Here is a 26,316-nt window from a genome sequence, read left to right on the forward strand (position 1 = left end):
CTTTCCAGGAGGGACGTCCGCCCTGCTACGGACAAGGGGTGCTCCTTCAGGAGGGATGGACAGGACAGGCTGCCTCAGCCAGGCATCCCTGGCAGCGGAATGCAGCTGGAGGCTGCCTACCACCATGTGCATCACATCCTTTCCCCATGGCCCCTTCTGCAGCCCGGCTGATGTTGGCAGCTTTCCCTCTTGTCATTGCTCTGCCTCTTTTCCTTGCTCCTTCCCAAGTGTGAAGGTTTGCTGGGCAGCAGTTGCTGCAACGGCAGGTGATCTTAAAGTCAGGTGGAACATGGTTCGAGGTGATGAACTTTACGTGGCGATGGCCAGAGCTGCTTTCAGTATCCAAATACAGACTTTCTGAGACCAGAGAAGCTGATGGCATGTCATGTGCTACGGTGGTGGGAGCAGATACAGTGAAAAAGGTTTGGTGAGAGCAGATGACACGGCAATTAGGAAAAAATGTAATCTGAGAGACAACAGGGAGAACTTCTGGTGTGATGGGCTGTTCTTCTACTGGACTTGCTTCGGAGCAGAGCTTGGGGACTTTTCCTGCCTTAAATAAAAAGTGACAGATGCAAAATTTTTTGCAATTGAGAAAGCTATAGAAGTCATTTCCTCCCGAATGGGTTCGAAGTTGACCAACAGGTTTGAAGCCGCAGAGGCAGTAGCCTTGTTTCCAGAGGAAGATCAGGGGTGATGTTAAAATAAACATTTCTCTGTCACAGGAACTTCTGAGGTCCAGTCAAGAGCCCAGGTCCAGCCACAGTGTTGAGTGTGAACTCTCACTGGGGATCTGGTGCTCCTGGTGTAAGGAATTTAAATGAAGAACTGGTAAAATCAAAGTTCACAGAGTAAATTTGAGTAGCATGTGGCATCCTTAAATTTTAACTGTTTGGCTGATTGTCTTCTGCAGTGGGCTATACTGTTGAACTGAAATAAAACTTTTACATTTTATGATTTATTAGCCTGCAAACGAATTGCTTCTTTTCTCATACCTATAAGTGTTCTATTTTTACATTTTCAGAAGTTTATGTACGCTGGATTACGCAGATGTTTTCATTGCATCAGCTGACTGTAATTAAGACACAACTTTTATGTTCTACCCACAAACTTGGCATCTGATCAAGCTGAATTACAACATTACTGGGCACTTTTCTCTGTTTTAAGCTTTACCCTTAAGCCAGAATCAGCCAACAAAAGCCTGTCATTGGCACTGCCAACCGAATAACCAGCTGCACTCTGGCCTCGCTGTTGTTCGTTTCAACATCTCAGTCTTCTTAGGAACGTGAAAAACCAGTATTTGCTCTGACAGTATTTGTGTGCCCATCTCGTTGGGATTGCTAGAGGCAGATTAGGTGCTAATAACATTCAAACAAGGAGATAAAACATTTGAATATTTTATTTATCTCCAAAATATCAATGGATTGCGTGATAAAAAAGTCAGAGATCCATGAATGAAGCATTATCTGACCAATTATGTTGTGTTTTTATCTTACATTTCAGATAAATAATAGCTTAAGCAATATTAATTATCTCCACTGATATTTTGCATGAGTATACAGTTGCTTTTTCACTGGCATCTTGTGAAGGAGAATCCTGATGAGCTTTATTTTGCTTTACGTTGACTAATTTTTTTGCATTTTTATTCATAAATGCAACTCAAAACCTTGTAAGTGGTTTAGAAAACAGGAGCTGAAGATTTGGCCCTTGCTGGTTTTCGGGTGGTGTGTTTCAGAACAGCCTGAGTTATCTGTAAGCATGTTAGAATAACTTCTAAGAATGTCAATACCTGTTCCAGATTTTGAAAGACTGCTTGACATGAATAAAACCTGCTTATTGAGTGTTCTTTCAGTTCGAGAGTAGTGAGTTGAAGTATTTTTATTCCACTGAAGAATAGTAAGATACCATTGTGTAAACTGTTACTCCTATGAGTTAGAGGCGCTCATACAAACTGTGTGTCCAGGGAAGAGCTGCAGAACTTGGCATCTAGATCAGAAAAAGTTAGGGAACAGATTAGGTGAAATTTCTCAGATGTCTGTTTTCCTGCAGAAAAATGAATGGCATTTCTGCCAAGTCCCTTATCTGGGTTTTCAGCAGACCAAGGTAATGTCAGAGAAGCAGGAATGACAGCGAAACAATCCGGTTTTGGGTTCCTTTCGTTCTAGTTTTATAACCAATTAAGTTTACATTTCCTTTTCTGTATTCATATGATTGAAAAGACAGCGAATCATAGAATCATAGAATCATAGAATGGTTTGGGTTGGAAGGGACCTTCAAGATCATCCAGTTCCAACCCCCCTGCCATGGGCAGGGACACCCTCCACTACACCAGGTTGCCCAAAGCCCCATCCAACCTGGCCTTGAACACTTCCAGGGATGAGGCAGCCACAGCTTCTCTGGGCAACCTGTTCCACAATGTACTCCAACAGTAAATATGGAAAGCCAAGGAACTGGGTTGATTTCAGAGAAATCGGGTGTAACGCAAGCGGGCATCTGTTGGGGCGAATCCGGACCAAGTGACTCTGACTGATCCACTTCGGGGACTCGCAGTCCAAACGGAGCAAGGGACTAAAACGTGGAGTGCAAGTGTCATTTTGTGCTTGGTCTGATGAACATGTCTGTATGTGTGGGCTTTACACGCCTAATTTTCATCATTAAAGAAAGCAACAGTTATGGATGGTCTTGGTGTGTTTTCTTCTGTCCCAGTGTAGGGGAACAGATGATGCTTTTTGTGGTTTCGATAGCAAATCTCACTTTTTCTTGTCTTGGAGAGAGGTGAAATAAGAAATGCAGAATGCAGGCTACAGCTGTCTCTCAGGAAAAACTGTATTTAATGGACTGCAATCTTGATAATAATTCTAAAGAAATAGTCCTTGAAATGTTGGTAGTTTCAGAAAACTGTTTTTTTTCCCCTCTTCCTTCAGTATGCTGCTTGGAGATGACAACCAAAAGGAAAATTATCGGCCGCTTGGTGCCCTGCCGGTGTTTTCGTGGCGAAGAAGAAATCGTCTCGGTGTTGGATTACTCTCACTGTGGCCTACAGCAGGTGCCAAAGGAGGTTTTTAACTTTGAACGGACATTAGAGGAGCTTTACCTCGATGCCAATCAAATCGAAGAGCTACCTAAGGTAATCGGATGTCAAAGTTGTGTTCTTAAATGTATCTTCAACATGTTCTTCAACTTCAAGTAGGGCTTGCTCTTGACCAGGAGCCTTGCTTGCAGTGGGAATCTTGGCTATTAACTCTAGAGGTTCAGTTAATTTTACAAATTTTTTTGTCTGCCCTCTCTGAAGAGCCCAGACAGCTGAGACCCTGTTCATGTAGATGGTACTGGGTGGGGAGGAGTAGGGCCACCTACTTCTCCTTGCTTCGTAGCACCAGAACGGGGCAGCCAGTGAAGTCTGAAGTTGGGAAGTGACCAATTGTTCAAAAGAAGGACTTCTTGCACAAGAGGTAATTAACATGGCATTTGATACTGCGCTGATGTGTGGGGTAGATGATCTCACGTTTGGATCCTTTGCAGCATTGCTTTTAAAAGGAAGCTTCTTGTCAGGATGTGCCATTTATCCTTGTGGGAGAAATGCCAGTGCTACCAGACTAACATTTTTATAACTGCACACGAGGTCCGGCAATAAGATTCCTCAAGTTATCCTTCCGGTCTAAAACTTATTTTATAGAACCTCAATCTGTTCTTCTGTTGATTAATGTTTACTATAAGGAATTAAAAGTTACTGTAACTTCAGTGTTCTGGAAACAAAAGAGGGCAAGGTAGTGGAAAAACCAATTAATAGTAGGTGCCAGCTACATAATGAAGCATGAAGTCATGTAATCCACTCCTTAATTGAATTTTTCTCGACAATAATGAAAGACGCTTACAAGCCTTTAATTAAACATTGTTCCACTGTAATCCGTTCTTCATCATCTCCCAACATATTACTTACCTACACTGCCTAGAGACTTTATAAAAATTCTATTTACAAATGTAGAAAACGTACTTTTTCCATTACATGGAGCTCCTTTATTTGCGTGTGATGGTTCGTTGCTCACTCCATCAAGAAATTACTCACAGATGGCAGGACAGGGTAGCCACAGTCTTTCAAGTGTCACAGAAAAATGAAATGCAGAAGGGCCTTATCTCTCTGGCTGCTAGCAGGGACAGCAGAGAACCAGATAATTTTTTCTGTCCCCATAAATATGAAATGGGTTGTGGTGGAGGCTGTTTTACTGCTAATGAATACCTTCCAGACTGTTTCTCTTTGAATAATCATATATGGTTAACCTTGTATATTTTAATTACGCTACTGAGGAATACATAAAGTGCCTAATTTAGCTAGGGATTTTTGGAAGGTTTGTTTTGGGTCTCTTGAAAGCATGCATCACCATGGTATTCAAAATAAATTGCAGTGTATGATGGAAGACAAAGATATCAGGGCATAGAACAGGAGCAGGATGCCATGATTCTATATGGAAAAAAAATGAGGGCCAAAGGTAAGGGGTCCAAAATGATGAAATTGGGATGAAGGTGGTAGTCGTTAGTGTCGCTCACAACTGAAATGTGCATGCTGAGGAAACCTTTGCAATGTGTGTGGTGGTATCTGTTTTGTATTTGTTATTTGTGAAACGAAGCAGCAGATAAATACGTACCTTGGAGAGGTTTAAATGTATAGAATTCTATTTTTGCACCTCTTTTTCTCGTTTTTCTTTGTTATAAATAATATTTTGAAGCAAATACTATGTATTGAAGAAATCCTTTTAATTGGTCTTAGGAAATGCATCGTTTAACATAGTCTTGGCCTTGTATAAGAGAAGATTAATGGGATTGTTCATTTGCTTTCTTTGTGCCATTCATAATTTTTTGTCTTAAGACTTTATTAATCATTACCATAAATTAAACAATCCAAATAATTTCTTTATCAGATTTTTCTGCTTCAGATATTTTTTGCTGCATGTGTCTGAACTTTTTTTCACTCCTGAATTAATATTCTGGGAGAGAAAATGCCCTTTTTTTCTTAAAATGGCACTATATTACTTAATGTTAACTTTTGTATTACATGTCATGATCTACCACAGGCAAAACGTTCCTCTCTCTGTAAATGAACTTCTTCCAGAGAAAACTTGTTTTGTCAGTTTTCTGTTATTTACCAAATGTTATGTGCCTCTGAAGTGACAATGTTCTTTTGAATTTTCTCTCATCAGAGCACTTTATCATGTTTAAAAATTCAATGAAGAAAAGCATAGGTAAAAACTCTATTCGACCTAGGTACATGGTATACTAGAAGCCAATAAATTATTTTGCATTAAAATGATGTATTAAACTAATTCTGCCTGTTTTTTTAAAAAATGTTTACCTTACATTTTGTGCATTGTAATGATGCTTTTTTTTCGGCTGTCATCATTAGAAAAGGATTTCTAGTTCCTAATTTCTAATATTTTTCTCTTCTTTTAAGAGTTTATAGGATTTTTGTATAATTCTTGGGTTTTTTTCCTCTAAATCTAGCCAAGTCTTTTATTTTATTTGCCTTTGACTTCATTATCGTGAGCTGCTGCTGCAAGTATGTCCCTATTTGTATGAGTCAAATGAATCAATGACTAATAAAAAAGAATATTGATTTTAATGAAGGTGGAGTCACTGGCAATTGGTATCCAGAAAAACATGAATGAGGTGAAAATTCTCCCCAGCAGCTTTCCCTTATAAATATAAAATCTAGACTAAAATATAATGGGCAAAATTAGTTTGAAAAATCTGTCTGGCTCTAATAACAAATCCTAGAAATGGCCACCACTGTGTTTTGCCATCTCATGTGTTGGTAAAATAAATACCAGTAATGCTAAATGTGCGACTGGAGTTTGAAGCTACATCTTGATGCTTAATTATCTTGCTGAGAACGAACAATACAACCAAAATATAAATGATGTTGAGGCAATCTCTAATGTATAGCTCACGTAGATGACTAGGTATTATAAACTAAGTATATTCTTCTTTTGCATTGCATTTGCTATGGAAGTTCTAGCTTCCACTAAAGGCATCGAATACTTTTTCTAAATTTGCCAAGAAGAAATCATGTTTCTGTTCTGCAAAGCTGGAAATTGTTATTCCTTTGTAATCCTGATGTCAAATTCCCCCAATGTGTTGGCCAATCTGTTTCACAGTTACGCCTATGGCAAGCAAAGAGCAGCAATTTTGTATTGTTCTCTAATGGCCCTGGAAGGCCACAACCTCTCTTGCTGTGTGGTCAAGAACTTGAGATAGGCAGAATAACAGCCCGTCGTCGTAACTCACATCACAGTGGTATGAGCACCAGTTGGCTTCCAGTCTGAAAGGAATAAAAGCAGTATATGGACATACAGTATGATGATGGCATCAAGGTCATAGCGCACTCGGAATGGAGAAAGACACCTTTTGGAAATGCAGTGCATAAAAAAAAGTGGCCAATTTGGGGCCTACATACCTGTATTCACACTCTGGTTTGTTTCTGATGCAACAGTACGTCATAAAATTACTCCAGAGGGAATATTTTTTTATTACACTTCTTCATTCACCGGTTCAGAAGCCTTGTGTCTGTTCAGATATTGTCAAAGCTTTAAAGTTCCAAGCCTTCCTTGGCTTTTAAAAGAAGAATTCTCCAGGGGAATGGCTCGGGACACTAGGAATTTCATTTTCTGGATACAACAGCACAGTATAGTTTGTCCCTGTGCCAAAATTCGGCAGGTTCCGTGTGCTGAACATTACTGATCATAGAATCATAGAATGGTCAGGGCTGGAAGGGACCTTCAAAGGTCATCTAGTCCAACCCCCCTGCAAGGAACAGGGATATCTCCAACTAGATCAGGTTGCTCAGGGCCTCGTCCAACCTGGCCTTGAACGTCTCCAGGGATGGAGCATCCACCACCTCTCTGGGCAACCTGTTCCAGTGTTCATCAGTGTACTGCTGTCTGGAACTGTTCCCACACGGTAACGTGGTAGAAATTTCCAGAGCAAAGCCTAGAGCCTCTTCATTTCATTATTTTCCAGTCTGCTCCAAAAGGATGTGCTTCCTTAAAAAAGAGACAAAGCAGGTGCTCTCAGATGCATTGCAAAGGAATTCCTCCTCCTCCGGAGGGACATTTCCCTTTATTAACCTTGTCTGCAAGCAGGAATGCGTAACCCAGTTGGGCTGCCAGGATGTGCAGTGGTTTTTCTGGCTGTGCCTATAAATGAGACTGGGAACCGCAGGTCACAGCGTGGGAGCAGATCTTTGTTACTGGGCTGTGGCATGGCAGTGTACCCCTGCTGTTGGTGTGAACTGGTGAACGCTGGGGGACAATCTTGGGATTGAAAAAGGATATTTTGTGTATGAGGAAATAAAAAAAAAAAAGTCAATAAAGAGGCATTTTGAAAAGGGTCTTTCAGTAAAAAGACCCTTTTGTGTTTGGTGCTAATTGAGAGTATGGTGTGCTGAACATTTTTTATCCGTGTGATTCCTTCTCAGTTTTCTGAGGATAGATTATCTGGAAGAAAAAGCAGGATTTTTCTAAAGGATTATAAGTTACGGCGGAAAAATGCAGTTTCAAAATGATCTCAAATTTATTTCAAACAAAGCACCAAGTTGGCATTTGCACACCATTTGTGTGTTAATTTTCTTCCCTTTGGGTACTTGACTGAATTTTTCATCGAGGCCATCAAATTATTATGCATTCTCAAATAGCCTGTAGCTAATTATATGGGCTTTATCCTGACACAGAAGTCTGCAAGAAAGACTAAATCTGTTGTAAACGTAGCACTAACATCTGCAGAACGCTTTGGAGATGCCTGCAAAGAGAAGTTGTTCTTCTCTGGAACCCACTGGGTTTTCCAGTGCCATTTGGTGACTTCACATTCACAGAAAGTCCTACGGGTGACTGTTAACTTTTGGGAAGAGCAATTATTTGTGGAGCCTGCAGCCACGGAGCGGGTGATGTGAAGTGATGCTGTGTACCGAAATGTGGCATCACTTTTCATGGCTGCTCTCTCTTAGTGTGGTTGTTTTATTCGTTTTTCCATGTGTCAGGTGATGTATGCTATTTCCTGAGGAAAACAGAGATGTTAAATAGGTGCTTTCAATGTGATTTATTGATTAGTTCAGGTTGAAAGGAGGATTTGTTTTCTGACATTTTACAAAATTTGAATTTGGCTTAAAAATTGGAATCAAGTCCTGAATATGGGGAGGGATTTAAAGAACATATTGTTTTGATGATGCCAAAGCATTTTGTTTCTTGAAGACAGCAAATTTCTTCTGCGTGCAGTCATAGAATCATAGAATGGTTTGGGTTGGAAGGGACCTCAAAGATCATCCAGTTCCAACCCCCCTGCCATGGGCAGGGACACCCTCCACTACACCAGGTTGCCCAAAGCCCCATCCAACCTGGCCTTGGACACTTCCAGGGATGGGGCAGCCACAGCTTCTCTGGGCAACCTGTTCCAGTGCCTCACCACCCTCAGTGTAAAGAATTTCTTTCTTGTATCTAATCTAAATCTGCCCTCTTTCAGTTTAAATCCGTTGCCCCCTATTCTATCACTACACACCCTTGTAAAAAGTCCCTCTCCAGCTTTCCTGTAGGCCCCCTTTAGGTACTGGAAAGAAAAAAAGTCAAAATATTTCAAAATCTCTCATGAAATTAAATTATCAAATATTTTAGTTTACCGCAAGCCACAAAAAGAAATTTCAATTGATATGACACATATGAAATATCACGTACCTGCAAAATGGGGCTTGCAATGAGTACACAGTTTTTGACAGAAAACTCTTTTTGAACATTCCTGCTTCCAAGCAACTGCTCTGGTTATTCTTGTCAACTGTGTATAAGCAGTGTGGATGATATTGAGCAGCCTGTAAGAACGTCTTCTCAAGTAATGAATGGCATTTCAAAAGATTTGATTAGTAAATTCTTTTGTAACAGATGTAGTTTCGTGGTATTTGTTGGTTCTGTGTATATATGATTATTTCAGACTGATCTTTTTTGGTAAGACACAGTAAAGTATCTCTTTATGTTGCAGCAACTGTTCAACTGTCAAGCTTTACGCAAACTGAGCATACCAGACAACGACCTTTCGAGTCTGCCAACCACCATTGCTAGCTTAGTTAATCTCAAAGAACTTGATATCAGTAAAAACGGTAAGAAATCAAAAGTGTAAGTATTTCAAAGAATTGTTATGAATGTGAACGAAAATGAAGTTTTAGTTCCTAATGATTAACAAACTGGTGTTCTAGAAAAATTGCTCCTTTTCTAGATTATGTACTATTTTTCTGTGTGGCACTTTCGAGAAGTCGGGGTAGATATCTACCTCATTTGCTTTTCTCTTAAAAAAAAAAAAAGGAGGTTGCTTTAGCATAGTGTCCTGTGATGACTTATGACAAATAATAGGAGAGGGAGACCATTTTTCAGTGCATTTATGAACCATTCCACTTTCCAAAGTGGCACAGTATTTTCTGGGCTCCTGTGTAATGTGTTTAAGCATATAAGGCTGCAGGTAGACAATTACCAGGATTTAAATAGCCAGTGACTCATTCACTGATGTGCGTTTCCAAATTACGCATTTAAGTGTTCGTGTGCCTAAAAAGCTTTGCATGTCTGAACTGAAGTGTCTTCGTTTTGAAAACAAGGCTTAGGCACTCATGAAAATTTTGAAAAATTTATTATCAGTAAAGACCTGGAGACTCTCAGGATTATATGTGTGTTCTCCTGAGAAGAGGAGGAGGAGACAAAGAAGAAAAAGATGAGCAGTTTGGAAAGAAACGAGAGGCACAAATACCAGCACAAATGATGTCACTATTTAACTCTAGAAGATTATATAAATCAAGCATTAGCATAATAGTTTTAGGACAAGGCATATTATCTGTTCTAGTGTATTTATGTAGCACTTAAGTGTCATCTTTTAGCCTATAATGCTAAAATATGCGCGTTCTTCTTGTTATAGCTTAAGTCTGGTCTGAAAATGCCAAATGAATGAATTTATGAACAAACCAAGTTGAACAGTTTTTTACGTGTGTATAATAATTCTTTCAATATTTTTTTTTAGGCATTCAAGATTTCCCAGAAAATATTAAATGTTGTAAGTGTTTAACAATTATCGAAGCCAGTGTCAATCCAGTCTCTAAGTGAGTATCAGTAGCTTGTGTTTGTTTACTGCAAGTGCAGAAAATTTGTAATTTCAAATTTTTTTTGTAATTTAAAATTTCAAATTTGTAGTTTAAAATTTCAATTTTTAAAAAGAGAGAGAGGAAAAAAAAAGAAAGAAAAAGAAAAAACGCCTTTGGCTTAAAACAATAATCTAGGAAGGGAGAAAAGGCTGATGTAACTTGAACGTGGCAGGAATTTGAATTTCATGTGGTTATAGCAACGTGGAAAAGACAAGAATGGGCAAAAATGTTGTCTGTAACAAGTAAGTTCTTCCTGAGAATTTGGGTGGAAAAAGGTGAGAGAAAAAGTCATCTTTCTAAATATGCGTTGTTGTTATTTCCATAGCAACTTCGGTGTGATCATTAAGCTTTTAACTGTTTTTTTTTAGACTGCCAGATGGCTTCACACAACTTCTAAATTTGACCCAGCTCTATCTAAACGATGCCTTTTTGGAGTTTCTTCCAGCTAACTTTGGAAGGTAAGGATTAGTCATCAAAGCACGTCGCTCTTTCATATGAACCCAGTTTAGGCTTTCAGGGACCATTCTGTATTCTTTTCAAAAACAAAACAGAGCAAAACAAAAAAAAAAAAAAAACCAAAAGAGATTTTGGCTTTTCAACCCTGTTTTGATGAATGATTGTTGTTAGAGAGAATGTTATGTCCGCAAGAATTTTATGATGAAGTTATGCAGTTTGGTGACTTGGGGAGAAGGTGAGAAGAAATAAAGAGGCGTTGATCAAACGTGCCAGTAAATCGTGGCAAGGGCAGAAAATGAAAATATCATCTATGCCTGTTCAAAAATGAACAGAAAGAAAAAGTGTTGTGAGTCAGAAAGGAAGAAATTCTCTCTAAATTAGAGAGTCATGGGTTTGATGGATGGACCACTCGGTGGATAAGGAATTGGCTCAATGGCCGCACTCAGAGAGTAGTGGTCAACGGCTCAATGTCCAAGTGGAGACCGGTCACGAGTGGCGTCCCTCAGGGGTCCGTGTTGGGCCCGACCCTCTTCAACATCTTTGTCGGTGACGTGGACAGTGGCATGGAGTGCACCCTCAGCAAGTTCGCCGATGACACCAAGCTGTGTGGTGCCGTCGACACTCTGGAAGGGAGGGATGCCATCCAGAGGGACCTTGACAGGCTGGAGAGGTGGGCCCGTACCAACCTCATGAAGTTTAACCAGGCCAAATGCAAGGTCCTACATCTGGGTCGTGGCAATCCCAGGCATAAATACAGACTGGGTGGTGATTGGATCGAGAGCAGCCCTGAGGAGAAGGACTTGGGAGTACTGGTGGACGAGAAGCTCAATATGAGCCGGCAATGTGCTCTTGCGGCCCAGAAGGCCAACCGCGTCCTGGGCTGCATCAAGAGGAGTGTGGCCAGCAGGTCGAGGGAGGTGATTCTCCCCCTCTACTCTGCCCTTGTGAGACCTCACTTGGAGTACTGCGTCCAGTTCTGGAGCCCCCAACATAAGAAGGACATGGACCAGTTGGAGAGGGTCCAGAGGAGGGCCACGAAGATGATAAGAGGGCTGGAGCACCTTTCCTATGAGGACAGGCTGAAAGAGTTGGGGCTGTTCAGCCTGGAGAAGAGGAGGCTCCGGGGTGACCTTATAGCGGTCTTCCAGTACCTCAAGGGGGCCTACAGGAAAGATGGGGAGAGGCTGTTCAGGAGGGCCAGTTATGATAGGACAAGGGGTAATGGTTTTAAAATAGAGGGAGGTAGGTTCAGGTTGGATATTAGGAAAAAATTTTTACTATGAGAGTGGTAGAACACTGGAACAGGTTGCCCAGAGAGGTGGTGGATGCTCCATCCCTGGAGACGTTCAAGGCCAGGTTGGACAAGGCCCTGAGCAACCTGATCTAGTTGGAGATATCCCTGTTCCTTGCAGGGGGGTTGGACTAGATGACCTTTGAAGGTCCCTTCCAGCCCTAACCATTCTATGATTCTATGATTCTAAGAAAGAAATGACTGAGTGTGGTGGAGTAACCAAAGGAAAAATGTGGAAGCAAGAACAGGAGAGAAGATTCAAAAGACAGAAGAGCAGAAAAGTTGTAGAATGAGAGTAAAAATAAACGCAGCAGAAACTGAGCCAAAAAATGTTAGATAAGGACAAAGCAGAGGGTGGAGGAGTCAAAGGTAACACAATTTGCCATGGCCGTTTAAGGGGGCAGGAGAAGCCAGTGGATCCTTACGCTGCGCAGGTCTGGCAGAAACACCAAGTTTGTTCCACCTCAGTTACACTGCGGAGGGAATGGCCAACCTGCCTGCCCTCGGGTTGCCCAGTTGGGCAAACAGCTCAGAAAACAAAGGATTAACTGAGAAAATATATGGTGCTGTTACAGAGTTCACCTAGTATTAGTTTTTTTTCCTGGTCCATCCACCTCCCCATCTGTGTGCTTTATTGTTCGACTGGGAGCATCAACTCCACACTCCAAAATTGATGCTGAAGTGCCATAATTTGTGTCGGAAATGACATTGGTGTGCTCAGGCAGGGAGAAGTAGAAGTGCTGCTTTATCAGCGTTCGCGTGATGGGGCTGTCACTGAGGCAGAGCTGAGTCTGGGCTTGAACGCTGGAACACCTTCCAGAAAATGCCTCCTTGAAGAAAGAGGAGGATAAACTGTCATCGTTTACGTTTGATGAGTGTTTGAAATACCTGAGCACATCCTAAGACAGCCTGCTCCTGCAGTTGGGAATCAGTTGTGCTCAAATGTTGAGGAAAAATAAGTATCTTGAATACCCTGCAGTTGGTCAGATGGGTGGTGTTGATGTTCATTGTGCTCTTCTAAAGCCTCGCTGGTGCTTCGTCTAATCATCTCTGTCGCTTGAGGACCTGGCTGGTGTTCTAAATCTTTTAGCAGAAAGCTCTAACTTTTTTTTTTATTATTTTTCCTCTTTTACGAGTGCATATTTTCTCTTACTGAAGTCACTCTAGTTTCAGTTGGGGTTGTTATTCCTTTATTCTTATTCTGCTCCTATATTACCTGTTTGGTGTCTTGCGTTTGCAAATCCTTGTCACCTTTCTGAAGCTTCTTACATTAGCATACAGACATGGCTTGTGGGTTTTTTTTTTTACTAGCCACACGTAGCTCTTTAACTGTAACTCCCTTACTGCTCTTCTCCAGATTTTAGTGCTTTCTTTATACCTTCTGGTACAGCAATATTGTTAGTCTGTTATAGTCTCATTTAGCCATGTGAACAAAGTCAGGAACGGCGCCTACCTGAGCATCATGTAAGCACCTCTACACATTTCTCATTTAAAATTGTTCTGGTTAAGCACAGCTGTGGGACTTGAAATGTTTTCTGCTTAATTTGGTGGGGAAAAAGAGGAAATCACAGTTTTCTAGAAGAGCGTAATATTGGGAGGCCTGAGGTTTCATGAAACAGAAACCTGGTGGTGCGCTGAACAGAGAACTATTTAAAGCTTTGTTGTGTTTTTTTTTTTAAAAACTTTTCTTGCTTGTTTATACATATGGCACTACAGGAGCTGGACTGCAGAGACAGAGTAATATGAAAAGCAGTATTAACAGAATCATTGAAACCCACCAGAAATTTCCTCGATACGGTTTCTAAATGAAAAGAAAGTTTAATATCAGCCTGAAAGCTTTACTAGTATGACTCTGGGCTGGCACCTCTGTTTAGAAATGATACAGGTACAAAGAAGTTCTGCAGAACTGCTCAGTTTCACGTAGGCCCTGAGCAATCCTGGCATGGTCAGCTCTTGCATTGAAGGTACCTCCAAAAAATACTTAGTTTGATACCCCACATTTTCTGTGGGTGGAGTTTGAGATGAGAAGGAGAGGACCCCGTTTATTGTTTCGGTTCTAAATCTTCCTTTTCATCCTCACATAGATTATAATTTGGGATTAAAGCAGCAAAAGGGTGCCATGGATCAAAATTCTTTCACTTTTGTCAAATTATCTTCCTAGGCAATAATTAGGCAACGCTGCAGCAAATTCTGGAACTCTAATATATTAGTTTCTTCATCTCTGATCTGATGTGTCCTCCTTCCTTCCCGTTACTCGACTTCGTGGCATTTATTGCTGAGTCTTAAATAGTATTGCTGGTTAGAGTGTGCACAGGGATTTGGAATTACGAATTACTGTTGTGTATAGATTCTAATTTATGCCAACTCTTAAGCACAAGTCCTACTTCTGTTCAAAATACAGTAGATTCAGTGGAGATCTGCTCTGTAGCGTTGGTCTGCCTGCGTGGGGTTGTAGAATCCAGTGCTCAAAACATTCAAAAGAAAGTTGGGAACTGAACAGCAGTTGCTTCTTGTTCTTTACTAGGTCTGGGAATGTTTGAGAAAAATTAACTTTTACTATGTTTGTCTTGTTTGAATAATTAATTAAAATAGTTCAGAATTACTATGGAAAACTGACAGATGTCAAAGTTTTTCAGAAGAGTTCAGGTAGGGACAGGTATTCCTGAACTGAAGCTGACTGTCCTTACGTGAAGCTATTTGATTCAAATACATTTTGTATTGCATTAAGCAGAGTCTTTTTTTTTGTTTCAAATCTTTCTTCTGAATTCCTGAACTAATTCATCGAAGGAACTAATAATTTTCTATCTTATTTCTAGACTTGTCAAATTGCGAATTTTGGAGTTAAGAGAAAATCATTTGAAAACTCTACCAAAGTAAGTGATTGAATATTTACATAAGTCCTTTTCATTTCCAAAAGTGCAAATTATTTTTATTGGTAGCAATGCAATGGTGTCATTTCTGTTAAGAGTTATTTTTTCCGTGGTTTAAAGAAATTCTACTGAAGGTATATTATTAAAAATTGAACATAGAAGATGGAGACTGATGCATTAACTGACTTTTAACTGAGTATCCAAAATCTATAATGTGACATTTTAAAATATGCAACGTAAACAAAATTGGAAAACAACATATGAGATAACCCTGGTCAGTGATTGTGTAATATTTTCCTCATCAAGAAGTGATCTGATGTTTTGAAAACATACTCAGTGTAAGCTCAGTAGAACAATCTCCCCATGTGATCTGTACAGAAGTTAAATATATTGATGGTTTACAATACTATTTAGAAACCTGTATCATCAGAATATTGAATAAATGTCAGTTTGATATTGTTTCTTCGTGCTATTGACCAAAAAAAAAGTAAGTTGCTATAATTTGTTGTTATAATTTGTTGCTAAAATTTGACCAATGTTTAAATGGTATTTTGAAAAAGAAGCAGTAAAGAAATGAAAAATAAATCTATACACTTCCCTTGCTAAATATAGGAAGTGGCACGGCATAAAGCAAGGAATTTGTTTTTGTGCTCGGCCCAGCATTATTTAGTAGTTACGACATAACGGGGATCTGTAGCAGGGATCCCAACAAATCAAAACTATCCATGGATGTGGGGATTGTTAGAAATGGGGGTTGTAGGTCCCCTTTATAAGTGAGACTTAGTGGTGGCAATAAGCTGTGTTTATGAAACGTTGCTGACACTGAGCTGAATATGATTGAGCTCATTTGCAAAGGGCATTTATCAAAACCTCCTGAGGCATTTTCCCTGTCGTGGGATATAGTGACATTTTCACTACTTCCTTCTTTTTAAGGAAAGCTCTTTTTTGTCTTGAAGGCACTATTCTTTATGTGAATGGAAAATACTTTCTCTTTCCTCTGTTCTGAGTTACATTTACTATGTTGAAAAACAAACCAAAAAAAAAAAAGCTTTTATCTGCTACCAAAGTGTTTATCTGCATTTAAAAATGAGACCTGTTCAGGACAGCAGAGTTGCAGCCTTGGAGGTCTTTTTATCATCTGAAATGTGCTGTAGTATATACGTGTCATCTAGACAACCTCTTAAACATCAGTCTCTTTTAGAAGGGAATTGCATCATCTTTGCATGCAGAAGGTGTTTCTTGGAATAAATGGATGTGTGCGTGCTAGGGTTGAAGAATCAAAATTCAACAACAGAATAATTTTCATCAGACAGAATATTTTTATGGTTTTGGTCTATTTCTAATCCCGCTGAAGATGATAACTGATTTGTCACTGAATTCAGGGAGAGCAGGATTGGAATCGTGTGCCATTGTTACTAATAAAAATAATGTTATTTTTTTTCTGGTGTGGTACATGGTGTTTAACAGGCAAATTTTGTCAGGTTTGGAAGTTTCGTGGCTGAGCGTGGTAGCCTCCGGTTTCAGTAGCCCTGAGGTTGTTTCAGTAGCCCTGTGGCTGAGTATGACCCTTCTCACTGTGTGATTCTGAAAGGAAGGAAGTTCTTGGATTCTTGTAACCAAGAGAAACGTTATTTGTGGGCATGTTTGTTCTCTGCTCTTTGCTACAGCAGAAGGATTTGCTGTACACTGCTGAGATGAGCTGGAAATAAAAGGTTTTGCTTATGCAAGTGCTGTCCTTAAAATGGCCAGAGAAACGGCCAGCTGCGTTATGGAATAAAGTAAGAGGAAGAGGAGGATGCTGACAAGTTCATTTTTGCATAAACTGGGACAGAAATGGGAGATCTGTGCATTTCTGGCCTGTTTCTGTCCTCTGGAACAGTTTTGTCTGCAAGCTAAAAAAGGTGCACGGGGTAATGGATGGACAGGAGTGAACACGTTTTACGGAGCGTTAATGTAGAGGATCTGCATCCTGCTTCCCATTTAGGGTGAATTTGACCTCTTTTATAAAAAGACAGTAACTATTTTTTTTCCTAACTTCTATTTTCTCAGCCAATAAGAGGAGGAAAACTGTGACCAGAGAGTTGTGTCTGTAATAGAACCATCTGCAGTTAGGAAGACAAATTTAAATTACTGAATTTAAATGAGAACGTATTTTTCGATGTAGTTGTGAGGAAGATGATGCAGGTCTTTCAGATGTTTCCTTACAGGTTTGCTTTCTTATCCTGCAGTTCATCTGATATATCATAAGATAACCTGATTATGTTGGTAGTTTGTTCAGTAGTTCTAATGTAAGAAAAGACACGTAAAGGAAGGCAAATAAATAATGTTAATATTGTCATTTGGATTTTAAATAGATGTGAAATGTGCTGTAAGACCATTTTTAGTAACTTCTGCTCACTAGTATTGTCGTGTTAAGTGCAACTGAAAAGCTGTTGAACAAAAAGTTCTGTGCTGTAAAACACATGTATAAAGAATTTTTAAAGGAAACATTTTGCATTTTGGCATAAACAGGAATGAAACGTGCTTTGTGTTTACCATAACTCTAATTTTGCTGTCTTTCCTACTAACAGTCAAGATTGTTGTAAAATGTAGCCACTGAAGGCAAAGTGTCCTAAAATTATTTGCAAAAATATCCTTTCAAGTAAATGTTAACCATAGGTGGCTGAAAGGCAGCTCTGTAACCAGAGCTGAGATCTCCAAAAGGTCCCTCTTGAAAAAGTCTTGCATTAAAACCCGAGAGCTCCCCTGTGTTGAGTTTGTTGACATCATTTTACGGCATCTAAACCACGTCCAAACATCTCACTGTATTCCTGGAGACTTTCCTGATAGAAAATTAGTGGAGCATTGTTTGTAAAATGCTTCGAAGATGCTTCTGATTTCTCCTGACAAGCATCCCAAACGTTCGAAATAACGCTGGCTGTGTCAGACTGGGCTGGAGACATGCGCTGCTCTTCAGATGGAAATTTGCAGGATGCTCCTGTTTTCTGTCGGCAGTATTTTCTCTTCAGAAAATACTACTAGGTTTGCAAATATTTTTAACATACTGAAGATATTTGTATGTTTAGTCTGTAGATCTTCACAATACTGTTTTATGAAATCAGTAACTTGTTTTCTCTCTTATACGGTTTCATTAAAGATTATTGTTGATACCCGTTTCCAGGGTCTTTTGAGCATTTAGAAATATTTTTGAAATCTCTGGCCCGTATTGCAAATAATTTCTAATATTTTATTAAAGCTTTAATTTGTGAAACACAAATAGAAGAATCTGGGGTTTTCTCTTGAATTTCCTTTAAATATTTCAGAGCGTTTCAGACATTCTGACCAAGTTTCTTATGTTGGAATAACTTGGCCACCTAGATCACAGGGTTGTCTGTTGGCGTGAAGAACAACTAAGATAATTTTTATTATTCTCTTTGGATTAAAGTGTAATTGATCTTTACTCGCCGGAACAACATGTAATACCACTCCCATCCCTGGAAGTGTTCAAGGCCAGGCTGGATGGGGCTTTGGGCAACCTGGTGTAGTGGAGGGTGTCCCTGCCCATGGCAGGGGGGTTGGAACTGGATGATCTTTGAGGTCCCTTCCAACCCAAACCATTCTATCATTCTATGTAGTATCTCGGGATGTTCTCTTCTGTAATACTACTCTGCTGAATATGTATTTGAAGCTACAGGTGAGACCTTCCAATGATGTTTTCAGTCATTTTGCACCCAGGCTGAAGCAATTCAAAGCAGTGGACAGATTCCCAGTAGCTTCAGTGGGTTTTGAATGAGGCAGTTTGTGCTTCAGTGTTTAATTGTTCTTTGTTTGAGCAATTTCTCAGAGTGGAGAGACATAATTCCTCCTCCTCCTCCACCCACTGCTTTAAAATTGGTATTTTTTCCAATCTTTGCTCATGAAGACCTTCTCTGATCACATAGCTGCTTAGGTGACGGACTTCCAGTGAAGGACCTCTGCACATATCTCTTGGAAATGGGGGCAGGCTTTATTGTCCAGCTCTTTTGGAGCCTTGACTTTTCAAAAGACTTCAGGAGTATTTTGAGTCATCCCTACTCGTCACAAAAATGGTGTTGGATTTCCCCAGTGTGTCGTATTTGTCTGCGTGTTCCCTTCTTCTGTTGTCCAAAAGAGTTTCTGTTAATTTGCCTGGTACAGTCGTCCAAGTCACTGGTCTGCAGTTTCCTAGGCTTGTCCTGGAGTGATTTAAAAATTGTTGTGACATCAGTTGCCCCTGAGCCGGGGGGACGTGGCAGCGTGGGAGCCTGCCCGAGCCCTGGGTGCAAACGCAGAAAATTCATCTCGTTTTTCTGCTCTGACCTTCTTGTTTTCTGAGCGTTCCTGTCATACCTTTTCCATAGGCTCTGGCAGGCTTCCGGCTCTGAGGGGCCTGAGGAAAGATGTATTATTATTTTTTAGGCCTTTTTTCAAATATTTCTGAAGGTATTTTCTGGCCTTTTGTAGTTAACCGTTCTGTTTTCCTTGTTTGGACACGTTTTCATCTCTCTAAAGGATGTCTTCTAAGTCTTCTCGATTTTCTTCTTTGCCCTGTTGGCTTTGGATTTTTCTCAAGTCTTTTTGGCAGGTGATTGTGTCCCTGCCCAGGGCAGGGGGGTTGGAACTGGATGAGCTTTGAGGTCCCTTCCAACCCAAACCGTTCTGTGATTCTACGGTTTTGTATCGCTTTAAGTGTCTCGATCTTCTCCCAGCAGCAATTTAACTTGCTTAGCTGATGTGGAGGACATCTCACTGTGGTTGTTTTCCTCATTCCTGTCCGGAGCCATCCTGAGAAAGGCTGGAGCTGCCAAAATCAGAGGCCAGGCATGACTCAGGTCTCCTCGTTTCCCGTGGGGGTCCGTTCCTCGCTGTTGGGTGCAGAGAGGGACAGGCTGGCAGACTCTTGGCCGTAGGATGATGCACTCCTGGGACCGTACGTCCACATTGCATCTTTAATGACGGTGAAGTCCGTGCTGGTCAGTGGCCTCGACATGTGCCACGGACGTGTAGGAGGCTTACTGCTGAGGAGCACGGTGCAACTCCTGCCGTGGCTTCACCAGGAGGGAAACGGAGAAGAACTGGTGAGAGCACCAGTGACACACTTGAGTGTGCACAGGTACAGATGGCACAAGGCAAACTTGCACTGAAAATAAATTGCCCCGAGCATCAAATCGGGAACGTGGATGCACCCAGTGAGCACCCCCACCTTTCCGTCCTCTTGCCCAGCAGCACGAGGTCCGCTGGCTTGTCAGACTTGCTCGGTGTTATCCATGTGGATTGTCCAGTGGCACCTGTGTAGGTGTTGTCAGTGGATGTGTCAGCTGTCACAACCTGTGCTTGCAGTTGTGCTTTTCGTCTGTCATGTCTGGTGAAACAGAAAACACCCCACTTTTCCTCAAGTTTGTAAGAAAAAATACATTTTAGTTGCACATTTCAGCTCTGTGTCAGAGCACATATATATTTACATTCATACGTAGATAATTTGTGTGATTAATCCAACCGCTCTGATGCACAGGATATTAAATAATTTTCTTTAAGGAGTCATGTAAACAGTATAAAGTACCACTATATTTTCCCACTGTTTGATAAGTGGATTTTACGGAATGTGTGAGAGTTCTGGCACTAAGCGCTTCTGTTTGCCTTAACACATATTGGTACAGAATTAAACCTTTTCCAACCATTAGTTGTTTCTGGAAAGTTACTTCAGACTAGTTGGATGAAAATTGACAGTGGATACAAATACAGAAGTCATGTTCGTGCTGCCTACGCTGTGGGAAACAACTTTTACATTATGATGAGTCAAACTTAAATCACGCAGCAGGAGCTGTGTTCTGCAGGCAGCCTCGGGGTTCCGTGGCACCAGTTCTGACTGGTGCCCTTTTGCTGGATGTTTAGTTGTAGTAAATGTACTGGTAGGCAGTAGATCTTCAAAAAAAAAAAAAAAAAAAAAATTTCATGTTCAAATTGGATGTAAATCCAGAATATCGAAAATAAAATATCGTACCAAAGGGCAGCTGGTTAAATCCTAGCATTGTTGTGATTAAATTGTGATTGTTAAATCCTAGGTTGTGATTTTTTTTTCCCTTGCAAATGACAAGGCAGTTCTATTAGGCAGACTTCGTATTAATACAGACTGTATTTTCCTTTCCATCTTGACTGTTTTCCAGGAGTTTGAGTATGACTTGATTTGTGTATTAGCATTCAGGGGTTTGTGGGGTTTCTTTCAGCAGAGATTTGTAAAATTGAAAAATTGCAGAAGTGGCATTTGTAAATGGTGAGTCACTAGTGTCTGTAGGTGCTGGTAATTGATGAGAAAATGCTTGTATTTGTTGTGCTCGTCCTAATGACTCACTGTTTCCCAACTGAAGCTGTGGCTTCTCATCTCTTCCTTGGTTTTCTTGACAGTACATATTATGGCTATTGTTTTTCTGCAATACTGCTCCGTTGGGAAAAATGTACAATGGAGATGTTACCAAAGGGGTGGCTCCCTGGCAGCGAATCTTAGGGAAAACCAGGATTTCTCTTGGTCTTCAGCCGTGGCTCAAAATTAATTTGCTTTGTGAAGAGTAAAAATTGTAGATCAAGTTCTCAAATGCAGGCTTTAAAATTGGAAGAACTGTGTGATTCTGGAGACGAGAGCAATTAAAAACCGGGTGAAATTTGATAGTACAGTCTGCAAGGTCATGTACCGCGGGACTGAGAGGGATTTCTGTTATAAAGTAGGAGTTCTTCAGTCAGAAATCATATTGGAAAAAAGAGACGTGAGTATATTAGTAGGATGTGAAATGTCTATGAGTCATTGATCTAATAGAGCCACGACAGTGCCAAATGTTCTTTGTCAAAGTATTTTCACTGGAGACAAAGAAGTGTTTATGACATTATGTAGAAAATGAGGGAAACCTCATTTGGAAAAGCTCCAGAGGAAACAAGGATGAGGAAGAGCTAAAGGAGGTCCTAATCTGATAGGAAAAATAATGAATGCAGAATATATTACATGGAAGGGCCCTAAGAATCATGTGTTACTGAATCTAAGAAAGCAGAAGTTGAGAAGAGATACGTTAGTGTTCATCTCGGCACGCAACCGTCAAGGTGGGCAACTTGGAAGAGAACTATTTCTTTGCCTGGACAAGGGACAGAGGTGTGCGTGGTTGGCAGAGTAGCAAGTAAAAAACTGGTCAAGGGGCTGGAAAATAAAACTTATGAGGAGCAGCTGAGGGAGTTGGGGCTGTTTAGCCTGGAGAAGAGGAGGCTGAGGGGAGACCTGATTACAGCCCACAAATCCTTGAGAAGGGATGGTGGGGAGGGGGGGGAAGGGCTCTTTACATTAGTGATGGGTGATAGAACAAGAGGAAATGGGTATAAGCTTAGTCAGGGCAGATTCAGGTTGGATGTTAGGAAGTATTTCTTCTCTGAAAGGGTTGTCAGCCACTGGAATAGGCTGCCCAGGGAGGTGGTTGAGTCCCCATCCCTGGATGTGTTTAAGAATAGGGTGGATGATCTACTTAGGGATATGGTTTAATGGGGATTAGGGACGGTTGGACTCGATGATCTCTAAGGTCTTTTCCAACCTAGAAGTCTATGAAATCTATGAAATCTAAGTAAGGATGAGCTGGCTGTGAGAGGGAGGAATGAGAAGTTTCTGAAGTATCAGAGTCATCGACACCTTCTCCTTTCTCCTTTTAAGATTGAAAAATATCCCTCTACATTTTGCTGGAAGACAAAAGCCGCACTTTTGGCTTGGGGCTGGGTCTCCCCGGTGCAGACTGGGGAGGTCGGACCAGCGCCCGGGCTGGTCCCTGTCCCACAGCGGCAGGAGGAGCTGGCGGTGGGTGCCCTGATGGGCAGGACACGCTGGGATGGGCGTTTGGTCTGACCTCCTCCCATCACAAACGTTGAGTTTGCACCAGAAAGTTGCGGAAAGATTAAACTTAACTGGCACATGTTGCAGTCCTGATGGGTCGGACTTGAGTATCGCGACGTCAAACGGGCTCTACTTTGGTGGTTGTTGAGAGTCAACTGGCCGAAATCAGCCGGCAACGGTAAGTTGTTACCCCAAATGGTGTAACTACATTGTGAGATTCTTGTGTTTGAGATTCTTGCGTTGATCAGCACTTTGATATTCCTTTGAAGATGTTTGCATGCATTGTTCCAGTGTTCTTTGTTGGTTTAAATCACTACGTTTCCAAAAGATACTGGTTTTCCAGTTGTCTCCATCCCCTCGGTTAGCAACTGTTTTAGCGCAAACTCCCGCGTTGCCAAAATATTACTTATTTTACTGTAATTTTACTCCTGGTTTGAATCAGGAATAAAAGGACTTCATGGATATGATGATGATGATGATGATAGGGTTGGGGTTTTTTTTTCCTTTTGTTAAAATTAGCTGTTTTATATTGATGTATTTTCACTCTTAAAATGTAAACCAATGTTTTTTATTCTCGATTGCACGTTTTTAGGCTTTGATTGTAATAAAATGTAACTATGTGAAAATACAGGCAGCATGTTTTAGCCACACAGTCTTATTTCTGAGAATTGCTGCTAATAAGTATGTTTTCTGTCGAAATTCAGACTCTGCTTGAAAAATCATTGTTTAGACTTACCTCTGTAGGCGATATGATGTAAAGTTGGTAATCTTCTGTTTTGCTTTTTTCTGCAAATGCCTCCAGTTGTACTGAATCTCTGGGATTTGAATGCCACTATTTACATAACAACAATACTTCTGTGCATTCTAGCTCCACAAAAGAGTGGTTCTCAAAAATTCTGTGAAAAATGCATCTTCATATTTTGGTATAATATTTTACTATCCTTGCTTGAGTATCTTCCTTGATAAAAGGCAATAGATGCATTTTCTTCCAATAATTCAAAAGAAGGTCAGTCTCACCTAAAGTTTTCCATGAAAAATATTTCAAGGAGAAATGGAAACAAGAAGGATGCCATCTATGAAGTTTTTCCTTCTGGATAACGAGTGAAGGTGTGAAAACAATCTTTTTGTGCATATGTAATGAAAGTATCTGTTGTGGCTTCACAATTACATACATGTTGTAACAAAAACTTAAGGGAGGGTGAGGAATCCTATTTTTCACCCAGAAGAATTCACTCTTAGGAAATTTCATAAAATAGATTTTTTTCTTCCTTTGAATTCCAAGTGTGCTTTTATTTTTTTCTGTAAATATAATGTGAAAATTTGACATTTTCCTCTAACATTTTTTCTGTTTCTTTCTCTCCATTTCTTTCTCTCCATTTCTTTCTCTCCATTTCTTTCTCTCCATTTCTTTCTCTCCATTTCTTTCTCCCCATTTCTTTCTCCCCATTTCTTTCTCCCCATTTCTTTCTCCCCATTTCTTTCTCCCCATTTCTTTCTCCCCATTTCTTTCTCCCCATTTCTTTCTCCCCATTTCTTTCTCCCCATTTCTTTCTCCCCATTTCTTTCTTTCTGTCAAAATTTAGAAATAGAACCATAGAAAGTAGAAACTCTATAAAGTGCTTGTTAGAAGGATACATGTTCCTTCCCCCTCCCCCGTTAATTAATTAATTGATTTATTTATTTTATTTTACAAGCTGATTAAATCAAAAATTTTATGAGTCATGGGTTGTTATTTCTTTTATTCCCTGGCCAATCATTTAGCAGGACTATAACTTTCACACCTGAAAAATAAACCAGAATATTAAATGCTGCACTGGGAATGCCAAACTTTAATCAATTCCACTACCAAGCTACCTTGTAGATCTGCACCAGATTAATGTACCAGTTACCCACAACTACAAAATTTCTAGCAAACAAATCAGATGGAAACAAGGCAAAGTGGTGGAGGTTGTCCTGTTCCTGTTGTAATGTTCATCAACACCTATTTGTTGAAATTACTTGTGACTCTTATTTGTGCTGGTTATTTCTTAAAAGTGGTGAGACTGTGTATAAAGAGACTCAAAGGATCAAGATTTCTGAGCAGCATCATGAAAACTATATAAAAAGCACATAGCAATTTGTTTTTAAAACAATGTAAGGTGAAGTAGACTAGATTCTTCCTTGGCAGAATACACATAAAATAATAACAGATGTTTTGCAGAGGTTAAGTTTGCAAATTAGAAGTGTCTAAACCTGTAGAGAGTTACAACTCTTATGCCTTTCTGTTGCTAAGACTTTATTGCAAATTGAGAAAGGAAGCAGAATAATACAGGTCAATCACTTCTTGTATAGATACAATGTGTGTGTTGAATGCTGACATTCGTCTTAAATAACCATTTTCATATAAAAACTGGCGTGTATTACTTAGAAGCATCTTTGGTGATTTATCAAAATATTGTTTGAAACGCTGTCAGGTAAAGTTTTGTTCTTATTCCCTATTTCAGTGCCACTTTGCTTTGACTTTTGAAGATAAGTATAAACATTTCTCAGCTTTTGCAGTGTTGAAAGACTGCAGGTATGGCCTTGTGTGGGTCTTGGGTTTCATCTCAGCAGGAACGAGCCAATAAAGATTTGGAAACATAACTGGGCGGTGAAAACGTCACAATCCGTTACCTTTTTTCAGATGTGAAATTTGCTGAATTAAAGTGGTGATTGATATTTCCATTAGCCTGAAAAACGGAGTTGTAAAAAGCGTTCTTGTGACTTAAGACCATTAATCTCATTGACTCCAGTAACATTTATATTCCTGACATCCTTACCACTTCCAAATCCTGTTTTAGGAAGTGGATTTGCAAAAATCACAGGTTGTCTTAAGTGTGTTGAAGTCAGTGGAACAGCCAATTTATATCAGCTGAGAATCTGTCCAGAGGCATCTAAATATAGGTTTAAACGCTTAGCTTTAGACTGCTATTTTTTGAAATGCTGTTCCATTTTCTTCCTAGTTTATTATAAAGATGTAAACTGTTTCCCACGCTTTGAGATTACAAATATTTTCATCATTCATGATGACCTGTTTTCTTCAAGTAGTAAGTCTGGCTGAGTTTAATAAACCATATTCCAGAAGACTTCTTACTCTGGCACTACGTTATTAAAATATTGCCAATATTTTAATAAGCAACTGCTACTACGTATCTTCCCTTTAGGATTTTTTTAAACTAAATATATTCGCAGCGCAAAAATGTGTTATACTGTTTTCTTATTAAAGAATAATTAGATAATAATTAAAGAATGGTTTTCCAGATATACAGTGGGTCAAACTTGGCTGAAAAACTGCCTTAATTATTCTTCTCCAAAGGCAATAGTGGCATTTTTTTTGCTGTATCTCCAGTAAGGGACACTCTGGGATAAGATGTAGCTCGAACTCCTTGCAGTGCAGTGAACATACGTTGCTTTTGCCATCTGGGATAATCCTGGTGTTACTTAAACTGTAATTAGTGGTTCTTATCTGGCAGCGTTCATGCTGTATAATTTTAACGTGTCAAATGGGCAGAGGGAAGGCACAGCAGAAACGAGAGCCTGTTCCGTACACCAGATTTCTTTTGTATTTGTTTATCACTTATTTGTTTCTTTCAAATGTCCACTTAACAGATGCAAAAGTGATTTGTTCTTTCAGGAGAGTTTAAATCTGCCTAGTAGGGTTAAATTTCAG

The 26,316-nt window shown here is 40.0% G+C and overlaps 1 protein-coding gene across 1 annotated transcript in view; it reads left to right on the top strand.

Moving 5' to 3' along the window:
* Positions 1-2,929: 2,929 nt before the first annotated feature.
* The window catches only part of LRRC7 (leucine rich repeat containing 7), a 102,851-nt gene continuing 79,464 nt past the window's right edge, over positions 2,930-26,316 (top strand). The window contains 5 exon segments of the mRNA XM_086617165.1: positions 2,930-3,127; positions 9,013-9,130; positions 10,036-10,114; positions 10,525-10,614; positions 14,720-14,776. Coding sequence (XP_086473291.1) covers positions 2,939-3,127; positions 9,013-9,130; positions 10,036-10,114; positions 10,525-10,614; positions 14,720-14,776 — 533 coding nt within the window. The 5' untranslated portion in view covers positions 2,930-2,938.

Source organism: Tauraco erythrolophus, chromosome 10 (assembly GCF_009769465.1).
Source record: "Tauraco erythrolophus isolate bTauEry1 chromosome 10, bTauEry1.pri, whole genome shotgun sequence".
Taxonomy (NCBI): domain Eukaryota; kingdom Metazoa; phylum Chordata; class Aves; order Musophagiformes; family Musophagidae; genus Tauraco; species Tauraco erythrolophus.